This window comes from Sceloporus occidentalis, unplaced genomic scaffold, assembly GCF_023333645.1.
Source record: "Sceloporus occidentalis isolate IW3139 unplaced genomic scaffold, rSceOcc1.0.p SCAF_9, whole genome shotgun sequence".
Classification (NCBI taxonomy): domain Eukaryota; kingdom Metazoa; phylum Chordata; class Lepidosauria; order Squamata; family Phrynosomatidae; genus Sceloporus; species Sceloporus occidentalis.
In genome coordinates, this window is record NW_028316989.1 from 1,663,050 (window position 1) to 1,675,560 (window position 12,511).

Sequence of the window (12,511 nt, forward strand, 5' to 3'; positions counted from 1 at the left end):
CAGTTACATTGGCATGAAAGTGCTCAGAATGTCTCAAGTCTGGTATGGTCCATGTTCGAATTTGAACAGAAGTTTTTTGAGGTGAGTCTGTTGCACCTTAAAATGGCACAAGTGAATGTTAGAGATTCTGATATCTAGCAACACGTATTTCTTGACCTTATACACTCCTTATGTTTCAAGTCAGATTTTTATGCCCTGGTTTTATCTCTTTGATTTTTAGAGCATGCTTTAGATCTAGACATACAAAGCCATTTGCACCGGACAAACAGATCTCTCACAACATTGCATTTCTAAACATTTTCTATTGCCAAAATAGCTGTTTAGAAAAGGAAATGACAACTCACACATACAAACACATCCTCCTGAGCTTCCCATAAACTTAAGAGTTCTCCATCACTTTGACAATAACTCCATGCTGTTTGTATTTTAAACAAGTATTTCCATCACAGTGGAATGGTATTGAAACCATGCTTTTTGAAACCAGAACAATATTTATCCATATCAGTTTAGTAGGAATAAGCTAGTATTTGTACAAATGGACTTTGAAACACTACTGTACACAATGGCACAGGCCAGGCCGGCATGCTGAAGTCAACAGTTAACAATTCAAAGTTATTAAACATTACTGGTTTTATTATATTAGCTTTGCAATGCCACACCTGCAGCAATAAAGGTTCCTGGGGTAGGATGCATTGAAAACAGCAAAACAAGAAGTCGTAGAACAAGTCATCCCTATTCCTAATCGTCAGATGCTCATGGATTTTATTCTTTTAAACTCAAACTCGAGACAAGTGCTCTTTAAGCAACATTTCTACCTTTCAAATTCCCAAAAGGATCATGGCCCTGGCAAGGTAACTATCAAAACTGGGTGGGGAGGGATGCATTTAATGGCACCCCTCAACTACTCCTTGCAAGTGTCCTTTTTTGGAGCCTAGTTGTAGATAAATTGACGGATGAATTTCTCCAATTTCTCTTGGTTCTCTTTGGCAGCAAAGGTTTCAGAGAGGTGGAGAGTGGCTTCCTTTTGCCCTGGGACTTCTCTTATCACCTGGAAAAAGAAAACCAAGAGCAGGGGGGAAAACAACTCAAAAGCTATGAGCATCCCTGGATGGGAACCCTTACGCTTGCAATTTACTTTTAAAAACTGGCTTTAATTCTGTTATTAAATGGCATGGATGGCATCACATGTAGTTTGGATCTAAGGGGATGAAGTTTCACGCTCACACAAACAGTGTGTGTGTTTTACTGATACATGTTTTGACTTGATTGTTTGTGTTTTAGCTTTTGTATTCTGTACGCTTTTGACAACGTTTCCGTTCGTCGTAAGCTGCTTTGAGTCCCAATCTGGGGAAAACGGTGGGATAGAACTAAATGTAGCAATGATGACATGGAATAGGAGATCCTAGAAAATGGCTATGATGGCATCTTCCAATCTGGAAAGCATGGTGGATGGGGGAAGCACATGCAATGCAACTTACCCCCAATTCTTTATAGATCTGGATGGAGATTGCGGTTAGAGTCATGTTGGCACATTCTGGAAAATAATGAAAAGAAGCTTTAAGAGAGAAGCCCCGGTGAAAGTAGAGACTGTGCGTGACAAGTACCTCCATACACTCCCAGATGACTTAGGGTTCATTTACACTGTATAAATCATGCACAAGTCCTTCCAGTTCCCCCTCCGTTTTGCAGTTTGCCAGCCTGCCATAGTGGTTTGAGTACTGCACTAGGATTCTGGAAGACCAGGGTTCAAATCCCACTCTGTCACAGAAACCTACTAGGAGACCCACTTGGGCAAGTCGGAGCTTCTTGTCTTTCCTCCTAACCCCAACCTTCAACACTCCTTTTCTGTCTCTGTGGACAACATCTCCATTCAACCGGTCCAGCAAGCCCGCAGTCTTGGCTTTATCTTTGACTCTTCTCTGTCGTGTATCCCTCAGATCCAGACCACAGCCAAGGCTTGTAGATTCTTTTTGTACAATATTGCCAAAATCCGACCATATCTCTCCGCCTCTACTGCCAAGATCCTGGTCCATGCCCTAGTGGTCTCACGACTTGATTACTGTAATGTCCTCCTGGCTGGTCTTCCTTTTTCTCACCTCCGTCCCTTAATCTCTGTCCAGCATTCAGCTGCACGCATTATCACTTCCACCCACCGCTCTGACCACATCTCTCCTGTGTTGGCATCCCTTCACTGGCTCCCTCTCCCTTTCCGCATTCAGTATAAGCTCCTGCTGTCGACATTCAAAGCCCTCCATGGACTGGCCCCTCCTTACTTATCAGACCTTCTTTCTCCTCACCTTCCCACCAGGGCCCTCCGTTCTGGTAGTCAAGGGTTCCTGTCTCAGCCCAGGATTTCCTCTGCCCCATCTCGGATTCGCCCCTTTTCACTTGCTGCCCCTCACTCCTGGAACCTTCTTCCTCCACAAGCAAGAGCCATCACTTCTTTAACCAGCTTCAAAACGGAGCTGAAAACCATCCTGTTCAGAGAAGCCTTCCCAGGCATCGCATAATTGTCGCTTACTATCTGATGTTCTGTTGTTGGCTGTTTATCGATCCATTTCCTGTATTGCTATGTACTGTATATGTATTTTCCTACTTGTGAGTATGTATTTTCCCTGGATAATGATTAACCTTCCATTCTGGAGCCAAGCCCTCCCTCCAGTCCATCTGCCTTGGTCCAGGCCTCGGAGGTTGAGAGGAACTGCTGGACCTCTTACCCTTTCCCGTCACCACTCCCTTCTCCTTCTGTGTCATGTCTTTTTAGATTGTAAGCCTGAGGGCAGGGAACCGTCTAACTAAAAAGATTGCATGTACAGCGCTGTGTAAATTTACAGCGCTTCATAAATAAAGGTTAATAATAATAATAATAATAAGTCTCACTCCTCTTAGCCTTAGAGGAAGCCAATTGCAAGCTACATCTTGCCACAATGCCCTTGGGATAGAGTCGCCATAAGTCAATGCCAATTTTAAGGCAAATTAACAACAGGCTTTTAAAAAAATGCTTGTTAAGTGCTTTCATGTAATGAACAGCATTATCTAGTTAGTTGTTCACAGAACCATTGAATTGGGAGAGACCACAAAGGTCAGCCAAACCAACCTCATGCCACGCAGGAATACACAGTCAAAGACTTCAAGTTTCCAACTTATGGCAACCATAAGGTGAAGCTATTGTGGGGTTTTCTTGGCAGAATTTGTTCAGAGGAGGTATTTGACAGTGGAATATATTGCCTCAGAGTCTACTGGGGTCTTCTATAGAGCTTTTTAAACAGAGGCTGGATGGCCATCAGTTGGGAGTGCTTGGATTGTATATTCCTGCATTGCAAGGGTTGGATTGGATGGCGCTTGGGGTCTCTTTCAGATCCTATGCTCTTGCCTTCGAGGCTGAAAGACTGTGGCTTGTCCAAGGTTACCCAGTGGGTTGCTATGGCTGACTAGGGATTCGAACCCTGCTCTCCAGAGCTGTAGTCCAACACTCAAAGCACAACACTATGAGTCCACCTTGAGTCCTATGTTGGGAGAAAGGCAGGATGTAAGAAAATAAAATAATAATGATGATGATGGCTCTAGTTTGGTCCTTAAAAATTCCAGTCACACCCCAAAGCCCTCCTTCCTAAATTTTCCCTGGGCAAGTTTGCCAGTGCTGCTGACATAGCCTTACTCTTCTGCTTTTGCGAAGGTGCTGCAGAGGCCAGACTTTCTGCATTTAATCTGTTGCATCTCTTTTAAATTAGGCCCATGCGCCTAGAGGGGCTTTCAGTGACTGAAGTATCTTTTTTTAAAATATATACTGTATAATAAATATTTCTCAAGACGAACAAAAAGCATGACCGGAAACACAAAAAGATACCTCAATAGATCCACACGTAACAGACAGACAGGCAAAGGCCAGGATCACTCAAAGTGCCTGTCCAGACCCAGCCATGACAAGCTGGAGGCTGCTTGCTTTGATCTGCTGTCACAGCTATCAATAAAATAAAAGGAGACCATATTCCCCGGGAGGCGACAACGCTTTCTTGATTCTGTACATGTCGTTTTTGGAAAGAGCTGAATTCCAGACTCAATTGTACCAATACTGAGAGGCAATATGGTGTAGTGGTTTGAGTGAGGCTTAGGAGATCAGGGTTCGAATCCTTGCTCAACCACAGAAACCCACTGGGCAAGTCACACTCTCTCAGCCTCTGAGGAACGTAATGGCAAACAGCTTTAAAATACCTTTAGGGTATTTTAGGCCCCAAGATTTGTTAAATCCAGCCACAAAGGGCCAAATTAGGATTAAGGAATACATTTAGACTTGTAACAGTATTCATTTCACTCTCTATTTTTGACCAAAAGCATTGAATTGAAGCACAGGAACCCCAGATGTGAAAGCAGGTGCCCATTGGGCCATGCCCTCTCCAGCAAGCTCAGAATAGCCACAGCAATAGCAGTTTTGTTTATAGCATCTTTCATCTGCCACAATACAAATGAAGTGAAATTTCAATGAGGGACTTCCTAAACCCAAGCTCAGTTTCGCCCACTGCATGACTGAAGCTCTGCAAGGAGAACATTGTGGCCATTTAATCTTCCCTGGTCCCACTATGGACTCACCAAAGGAACAGTCCTCTCTTGCCTTCCTCACCAAGAACTGATGCAGGCCTTCCAGGTACTGGGACTCTGTAGGGGGGATAGATGGCAATATGTGATTCGAAGAGGTGGCCATCGAAGTAGAAGAAACCACACACCAGTCTTACAACACAGGTTTACAATACAGGACATGGCTCCTGAGGAATAGCAGATCCTGGATCAGGAATATCTTTGTTATTATGTACCTTCAAGTCAACTTTGGCTTATCCATCAAGAGGATTCCAGCCACATGATTTTTAAAATGCCTTAAGTGCAAGCCTTCTCCAAGGATTTCTAAGGGATACTCATGGCTGCAAAGAGTCACGTAAATCAAGGGACGCTGCACTGAGACCTACCTGGCTGAGGGTCCTTCAGGTCTCCCAGAAAGGCAGCAGCTCTATCCAAGGTCTTCAGGAGAGGACTCAGAAGACAACAGATGAACACAAAGAAGGTGCAGCTACTTTCCTGCTGGTTCACCTGGTGCAGAAAAGAAGAATAGTCAAGGACTGGGGGACCTCCAAATGGCAATTGCATAGGTTCTGCAAAGAAAACACTGAAAATCCATCCTGGATTGCAAAAGCCTGAACATTGGTACAAATAATAATAATAACAGCAATAATAATAATAGGTGGAGGGGCTTTGGCGGGGGGATGCTAGGAAAAGGGTTCAGGGACTGCAAATTGGGGCCCAAGAGCCAAAAGCAGCCCATGGTTCACACCTTGGCCTTCTGCTGAACTAACATATTTGTATAGTTTTTAATATGTATTGTTTTTCAATATGTTGTAGGCTGCGTCTTTAGAGGTCGAATCTTCCTTATCCAAAATTCCAAAATCCTCTTAAAAACCAAAACTTTCTTCATGGGTGGTTGAGATAGGGACACCTTTGCTTTCTGATGGTGTACAATGTACGCAAACTTTGTTTCATGGGAAAAATTATTAAAAACATACTAATATATAACATTACATTCAGAGCACGTGTATATGATGCATACAAAACATAAATGAGTTTTGCGTTTAGACCTGGTCTTCATTTGCAAGATAGCTGAGTGGGCCCTTGCTACCTGCTGGGGTTTGGTGCCAAGACGGGATGCTCAAGTCCCAATTAAATACAGTGGCATGGTAAAATTGTGTCCCTTATATAAAATGGCAAAATCAAGGTTTGCTTTCTAGAATGTATGTTTTTAAAAAATCTGTGGATAAGGAATCTATGGGTACAGAGGGTTGACTATATCCCAAAATCTAAAGTAAATTGAAATCTAACATGCTTCTGATCCTAAGCATTTTGGATATGGGAGACTCAATCTATATTGGGAGAAAGGCAATATGATGATGATGATGATGATGATGATGATGATGATGATGATGGGCAGTAAGGCTTCCTGTGCTATGGACCACCTCCTGCATCACAGATAAAGCTTACTGTATAGCAATGATGTGGGTCATTTTTTAGTACCAAAGTCTTGGAGAGGCCCAGAATAGCAGCAGGTTCCAACTCAGAACATGTCTGACTAACGAAAAGAAGAAGAGGGGAAAAGGAGGAGGAAGAAAAGGAAAAACAGCCATTTCTGGCCACATCTTGTGCACGTGTGTTGTGTATCCCACAAGATGGAAATGGTAGGGAAACTTTGCATGCACACTGAGAAACAACAGCTTCCTTGCATCCATGAGAGGGCACTCTCTTTCCAGAAGTTCAAGCGCTGTTGGATGGGATGGAGAAGGAAAAGGGAAGAGTCAGGCTAAATCTGGTGCCCAAGGAGGGAGTTAAGAGCAAAGGACCCGTCTTGACTTGAACCTGTAATTGCAGAGAAGAACTTTGCTCCCCTTTCCAAAGAATGCCGAAGAAATGTTCGGAGCTGCAGCCCACACAGCTGGCATTTGAAGAGACAGGTTGTGAACTCGGGAGGTGTCACATGTGAGCACCGAGAAACAAAGGAAGCAGGAATTTATATGCTAATTTGATGTTCCCTTTTTGTACAATGGGGATGAGGAAGGAAGGCGGCCTCCCTTGGTGCTGTGGCTTCCTTCCCACATGAAGCCCGGCCAAGAAAGAGGGGGATCTGCAGAGCTGCAGGGAAGAAGCGTGACAGCTCAGGAACCCGGGGTTTTCCATACCCCACAGAGACCCCAATTGCAAAGCACTAGGGCTATGAAGTTCTCATGTGGCCCCAGGGAGACCCCTAACCCAGATGGATGTTGTAATGCAAGGTGGGCAACTATGGGAACAGCAGGTTGCAGTAGCTCTGCTGGAGACTTTTTGAGACTTGCATACCCTTTGGGGGAAAAAATCCAAAAATTATTTTGCCCCCATGTGGCCCTAAATGCCCCCCAAAGGGGGCATTTCCACCACATTTTTTGCCCCCTGAGCCATTTTAGACCCAGGAGAAAGCATTTTTTACCCCAAGAAATGGTCCCAGGTTACTACCTGCACACTTCTTGCCTCTCCTGATACCAAAATCCATGGACATTCAAGTCCCATTAAATATAATGGCATTTTGCAATGATGGTCCTTATATCCAATAGCAAAATCAAGGTTTGCTTTTTGGAATTTGTATTTTTTTAAAAAAATAATTTCAAGTTATGGTTTTTTTTGGAATTTCTCTCTTTTTGGAATATTTTCAAGCTGAGGATGGTGGAGTCCCTCATTGCTGAATCCATGGATATGGATGGCGAACTTGGAAATACTCTGCTAGAGAGCTCATGGGCTGTAGTGCCTGTTAGGTGGGCCAGAGCTCTTTAAGAAGAGATTTCCCCATCCCTCACCAAAACCAGAATTCCCCAGATCCCACAGGATGGAGCCAGGACCATTAAAGGGGGCTCAGGGTGGCATAGGACCCCACCGTACTTTGAAACACTGCTTCCCAGCATCATCCCCGTAGTCGCTGTCACTGTCGCCAAAGTCATCCGTCGCCTTGAAGCGCTTGCGAGACGTGTCACACACCAAGACGTCGCTGGGCACCTGAATGAAAGGCGAAAGAGTGGTCCAGCCAGAGAATCAGATGCAATTTGCCTCCACAACCCACAAGGCCCAGACTAGCAATTCCCAGATGTTGGGCTGGAATACAATAATGTACTGAAAAATAGCTGTTGGGAACCCTAAGTCTTGGCTACAAAATCAGGTATCTTAATAGCACCTTTCCGTATGAGAACCAGCATGCCATATTGGTTTGAGCATTGGCTTATGACTCTGGAGGAACATGGAGCAGCATGGTAACTTTGGGGGGGGGAAACTGAACCATTGAACCCGTACCAATGCAAAATAACCCAACTCCAAGAGAGCTTGCCTGCTGCCAACTATGTATGAGTGACTAGTCTGGCCTTACCTCTCTCTAAAACAGAGAGTGATTTTCCTATGAAGGGACAGGATTGTTGCTCTGGCACACTCTCAAAATAATATTTGGAAGTAGGCTTAAGTCTACAAAAGTTTATGCTGCCAACTTCTTTCTTTCAATGAGTCTCAAAGGTGCTGCAAGATCTCTCTACATACTCAGCAATCGGAAGTCTGGGATGCTAGGTCCAGATGCACCAAGATATTTATGCCGCAAAAGGGAGTGATATCCCTATGGGGCTGTGTTTTGATTTTGGATTTCTCCGTTCCCCAACCACTACCCACCCCATACTTTCCAAGGAAAAGCTTACCTCCTCAGCTACTAGCAACCCACACAGGATCAGCTTGTCGACGGCAGCCTGGCAGTAGGAATATATAGATTCACAAGGCTGGGAGAAAGCAAAGAAATCAATACTCCTTACAAGTTGGAAAGGGCTTTGCCATCTATACCAAGATGCACAGCTGGGTCACAGCCCTCATCTTCCCTGGCAGGCATGCTGGTATTCAAATGTACCAAATGGCATTTCTAAAATGTGCCAACGATAATGCCATCTCCCCAGTTGCCACCACCACTAACCACTACTTCCAGCAGGCCCACCCAGTCCATTTTCAATCATGACCTTTTTATTGTATATGTGCTCTTATGAACATATCTTTTTAAAATATCTTTATTCAAAATAACAAAATACACAAGCACACAAGAATTAAATTCACATCTAAATCGTCATAAAAACATATAAGCATTCTCTTCCATACTTATAACCTCATTCTAACCCCATTTAAAATATAATCATTCAACCATTAAAATCATAAGATTCTGTTTGATTGTATGAGTGCGTTTTAACGGTTTTATTGCATTGCACTTGAACTGTGGGTTTATGTGATTTTAATTGTGTTTTCTATTTTAACATGCTGTATCCTGCTGCCTCGAGCCTTGAGGAGAAGCAGGAAAGAAAGAAAATAATAATAATAATAATAATAATAATAATAATAATAATACAATCCTCCTCCTCAATTTGAAAATTTACCAGGCTATGTTGATTTGATTTTTGCTCATTGATTACTAAAATTCTCTCTAAGAATTTAGGAAACAGGGAGGCATTGCTCATATATTTGGCAAATCGATAAAAAACCAGCAGCGCCAGGAGAAGCACCAGCAAACCATTGGAGAGGAGGTGAGATTAATTTAACCCACAGCAAAATGTGGCAATGATAGGCAGCTGCCTTACCATCACTGCCTTGAGTCCCTATATTGGGAGAAAGGAGGGATATAAGAAAACAACAACAACCACCACATATTACAACAGGTAAAGGGGGGATTTGGGGCCAGAATACCCAGGGTGTGTGTGTGTGTGTGTGTGTGTGTGTGTGTGTGTGTGTGTGTGTGTTAGTCTGGAGTATTCTGGCAAGTTCAGACAAATCCCAAGACTGGCCTACCTGGCCTTTCTAGTCTTCTGGTGCACTTTCAAAATTGCAGGTTAGAAGAGAAAGGTGGGCACCTTACCTGGCACAGGAGGAAATCTCTTTGCAAGAGCTGGGCCAGCAAGAGGGTCTTTTTATGGAGTTCCTCCTGGACCAGCAACACGTCCCTGAGCTGCTCAGGGCTTCCAAGGAAAGGGAGAAGCTCCATCAGGAGGGCATTGATGGCACAGCCTGCAAAGGGACAACAAGCAGACCCACCCTGCAGTCAGGGCAAGAGGCTCCTGAGATGAACAGACACTTTGTGCTTCAGTACAACAACATCCCAAATCCACCAAACAGTGATACCTTTATTGAGCCAACCAAATTGCACAAAATACATGATACAAGCTCCCAGAGTTCTGCTGGCTTCATCATCAAGCAAAAGTGTTAAAAATCATACAGGATAAAGCTTTCCAAATGCAGCACCACAGAGACTTCCTGAGCAATTCAATATTCTCTGCCCAAGAAGGGGGTGGGTAGCTTTCCCACAGGTTAGAAGTAACCTGGATCTCAAAAGAGGTTTCTTTTTGTGTGGCTAATGGAATTTAAATTTTACTCCTTGGACTTTAATACATGCATATATAATTTTACTGACTTATTTCCTGACTCTGTTGCTTGGTTATTATAGCGGTTATAACAGCATGATCCCACTGTAACTGACATGGCTTTGTAGTTCCATGAAGAACTTAGAATTCCCCTGAACTACAAGATTAGAGCGCACTGGCAGAGAATTCAAATCATTGTTGCTGTTGTGTGCCTTCAAGTCATTTTGGACTTATGGCAACCGTATCACAGGGTTTTCTTGACAAGATTTGTTCAGAGGAGGTTTGCCACTGCCTTCCCCAAAGCTGAGAGAAGGTCACCCAGTCGGTTTCACGGCTGAGCTGGGAATCGAACCCACATTCCAACCATCACACTATTCCAGCTTTTCACCAATTCCAAGATTTCATAAGATGGAGCCACAGCAGTTAAAGCTTTATCAAAGCACTATAACTGTGCAATGTGAATACAAACCAGCCTTGTAGAAAAGTGCGGGTATGATTGAATTCAAGTCCAGATACTGCAGACAGTTGAATCCACTAGCCACAGCTTTGCAAACATCACCCCAATGCCTCTCTCACCCCTTGACCAACAGCATACAAGACCTCTTGACCAAAGTTTGTGAACCTCGGCACTCACCCGCCAGAGATTCCTGGATGAAGACAGGGAGGAGGGCGGCACTGTGTTGGCTCAGCTCTGTCACAGCTGCCTCTGTCTTTTTGGGGGTCACTAGCACATCCCCCACTGAGAGGTGTTGGATGGTGATGCAGCGTCGCAGCAAAATGAGAGCATGCCTCACTACATTGCGCACCTGCCCTGAGAAACCCACATCGTAATAATGCAGCAAGATCTCCTCCGTGAGCCAGGCAAAGTCCTGCATCAGTCGGGAAAGGAGGACGCCCTGGACAGAGAGGTGCAGAAAAGCCAAGAAAATACAATGTGGGCTATTAGTGGATTTAAAAAAAAAGGAATAAAGATCCTCAAATTCAAAATCCCCTTCGATGCAGAAAACATTTTTGCACAAAACCTTTATTTTCTGGGCAGAAATTTTATTTTCTGCACAGAAAACGCTGCTTGCATTCACAACTCATTTTGTGGCATGCTCATTTTCTGCATGGAAAACGATGTTCTCTGCACAGAGAACTTGTTTTCTGCATAGAAAATGCCATCTTCTGGGCACCCCTCCCACAAACCCCACACATATTTTTCACACAGCTAAGTCCTGAATGATGAAGATTCTCTATGTCAGGGGGGTTTCCTGCTACTCCAGAAACCCAGTTCTGATCATTTATTAATACATTCTTTCCACTGCTCCTTCCCACACTTTTTCTCATCCTTACCTCTTGGTGCTTGTGCAGCAGAAGGGCAGCCATAATCTCCGCAGCCATGATGGCAGAGCAAGACACGCCAGCTAAGAGAGAAAGGTCAGTGTTAGCTGCTGATGCCTAAGTGTTCATCTACATTTGCCAGAATGCTCAGGGCAGTCCTTGGAGTATCCTGGCCCCAAATCCTCCTTTTACCTGCTGCAGGTTTTCAAAGGGCCGTTGCCTCCCAATGCAGACCCAATGCAAGCTGGTCAGTCCAGTGCTATGGGTGCAGATCACGCTGGGCATCTCATTCTGACCTCAGAGCGAGTCACGCTGGCGCAAAACTTTTATTTTCTGCATTGAAATGTTTATTTTTGCACAGGAAATGCTGTTTGCATTTTGTGAAATGTTCATTTTCTGCATGGAAAATGATGTTCTCTACACCAAGAACTTGTCTTCTGTTCAGAAAATGCCATGTTCAGGGCATCCCCTACACACGAACCACCCACATATTTAGTTTTTTGTGGTTTTTTCGGGCTATGAGACCATGTTCTAGAAGATTTCCCCCAAAACCCCACAAAAAGCCTTCGACTTCACACCCACATATTTTTTCACACAAAATTAAGTCCTGAATGGTGAAGATTCCCCCCGATAAGTTAATGGAGCGCAAAGCACTTTTGTACTTTGGACTCATTTTGGAGCAAACGAAGTGAGCTGAGGACAAAGAGGGAAGCGTGAGAAGGAGAGAGAGAGCCAGCAAGACATTTCAAAAGTAGCCGAAAAAGTGGGATGGCAGAGGACTAACCAAGACTGTTCCTGCCTAATAGGGACAGTTGGAGGCTATGGCGCATGATAGAAGCAATAGTTCGTACAGCTGGAAGGTATGAGATTAAGGAAGATTGCAGTATCTCAAAGTAGCCTGCAAAGCCTGAGTTCTCCAAGCCCACAGAATGAGAACCGCAGCTTGCTAAGCCCACCTGCCTGCAGGGAAAAGAAAATGCTAAGCCCAGTGGCCACATCTGGCTTGGAGGAAGGGATGGGCGATCAGATGGCTCCCCCAAGCAAAGGGAAAATGGAAGCCCTGAGCTAGAGGAAGATGAAAGCCAAGCACTCACTTCCCAGCGGAGAGCAACATGAAAGACTTGCTCCCTCCCTGGGAAGGTTCAGAGCTCCATCGCTCTCAGCCTTTCATTCCTGGCTGTCTACATAGTCCTCTTTTCACCTGGATTTCCCCCAAAAGGCAGAACCAGAGGAAGGGGGCAACAGACAAGGGAGGG

General features: G+C 44.3%; 1 protein-coding gene across 10 annotated transcripts in view; it reads right to left on the bottom strand.

Annotated features, from left to right (window-relative positions):
• Window positions 1–612: 612 nt before the first annotated feature.
• GPAT2 (glycerol-3-phosphate acyltransferase 2, mitochondrial) overlaps window positions 613–12,511 on the bottom strand; it is a 46,694-nt gene continuing 34,795 nt past the window's right edge. For all 10 annotated transcript variants that reach the window (XM_089537691.1, XM_089537692.1, XM_089537696.1 and 7 more), the window contains 9 exons: window positions 11,268–11,338; window positions 10,567–10,828; window positions 9,431–9,579; window positions 8,238–8,315; window positions 7,444–7,557; window positions 4,959–5,079; window positions 4,588–4,653; window positions 1,479–1,534; window positions 613–1,048 (listed from right to left, as the gene is read on the bottom strand). In XM_089537691.1, coding sequence (XP_089393817.1) covers window positions 932–1,048; window positions 1,479–1,534; window positions 4,588–4,653; window positions 4,959–5,079; window positions 7,444–7,557; window positions 8,238–8,315; window positions 9,431–9,579; window positions 10,567–10,828; window positions 11,268–11,338 — 1,034 coding nt within the window. In that variant the 3' untranslated portion in view covers window positions 613–931. The remainder of the gene's footprint in view (window positions 1,049–1,478; window positions 1,535–4,587; window positions 4,654–4,958; window positions 5,080–7,443; window positions 7,558–8,237; window positions 8,316–9,430; window positions 9,580–10,566; window positions 10,829–11,267; window positions 11,339–12,511) is intronic.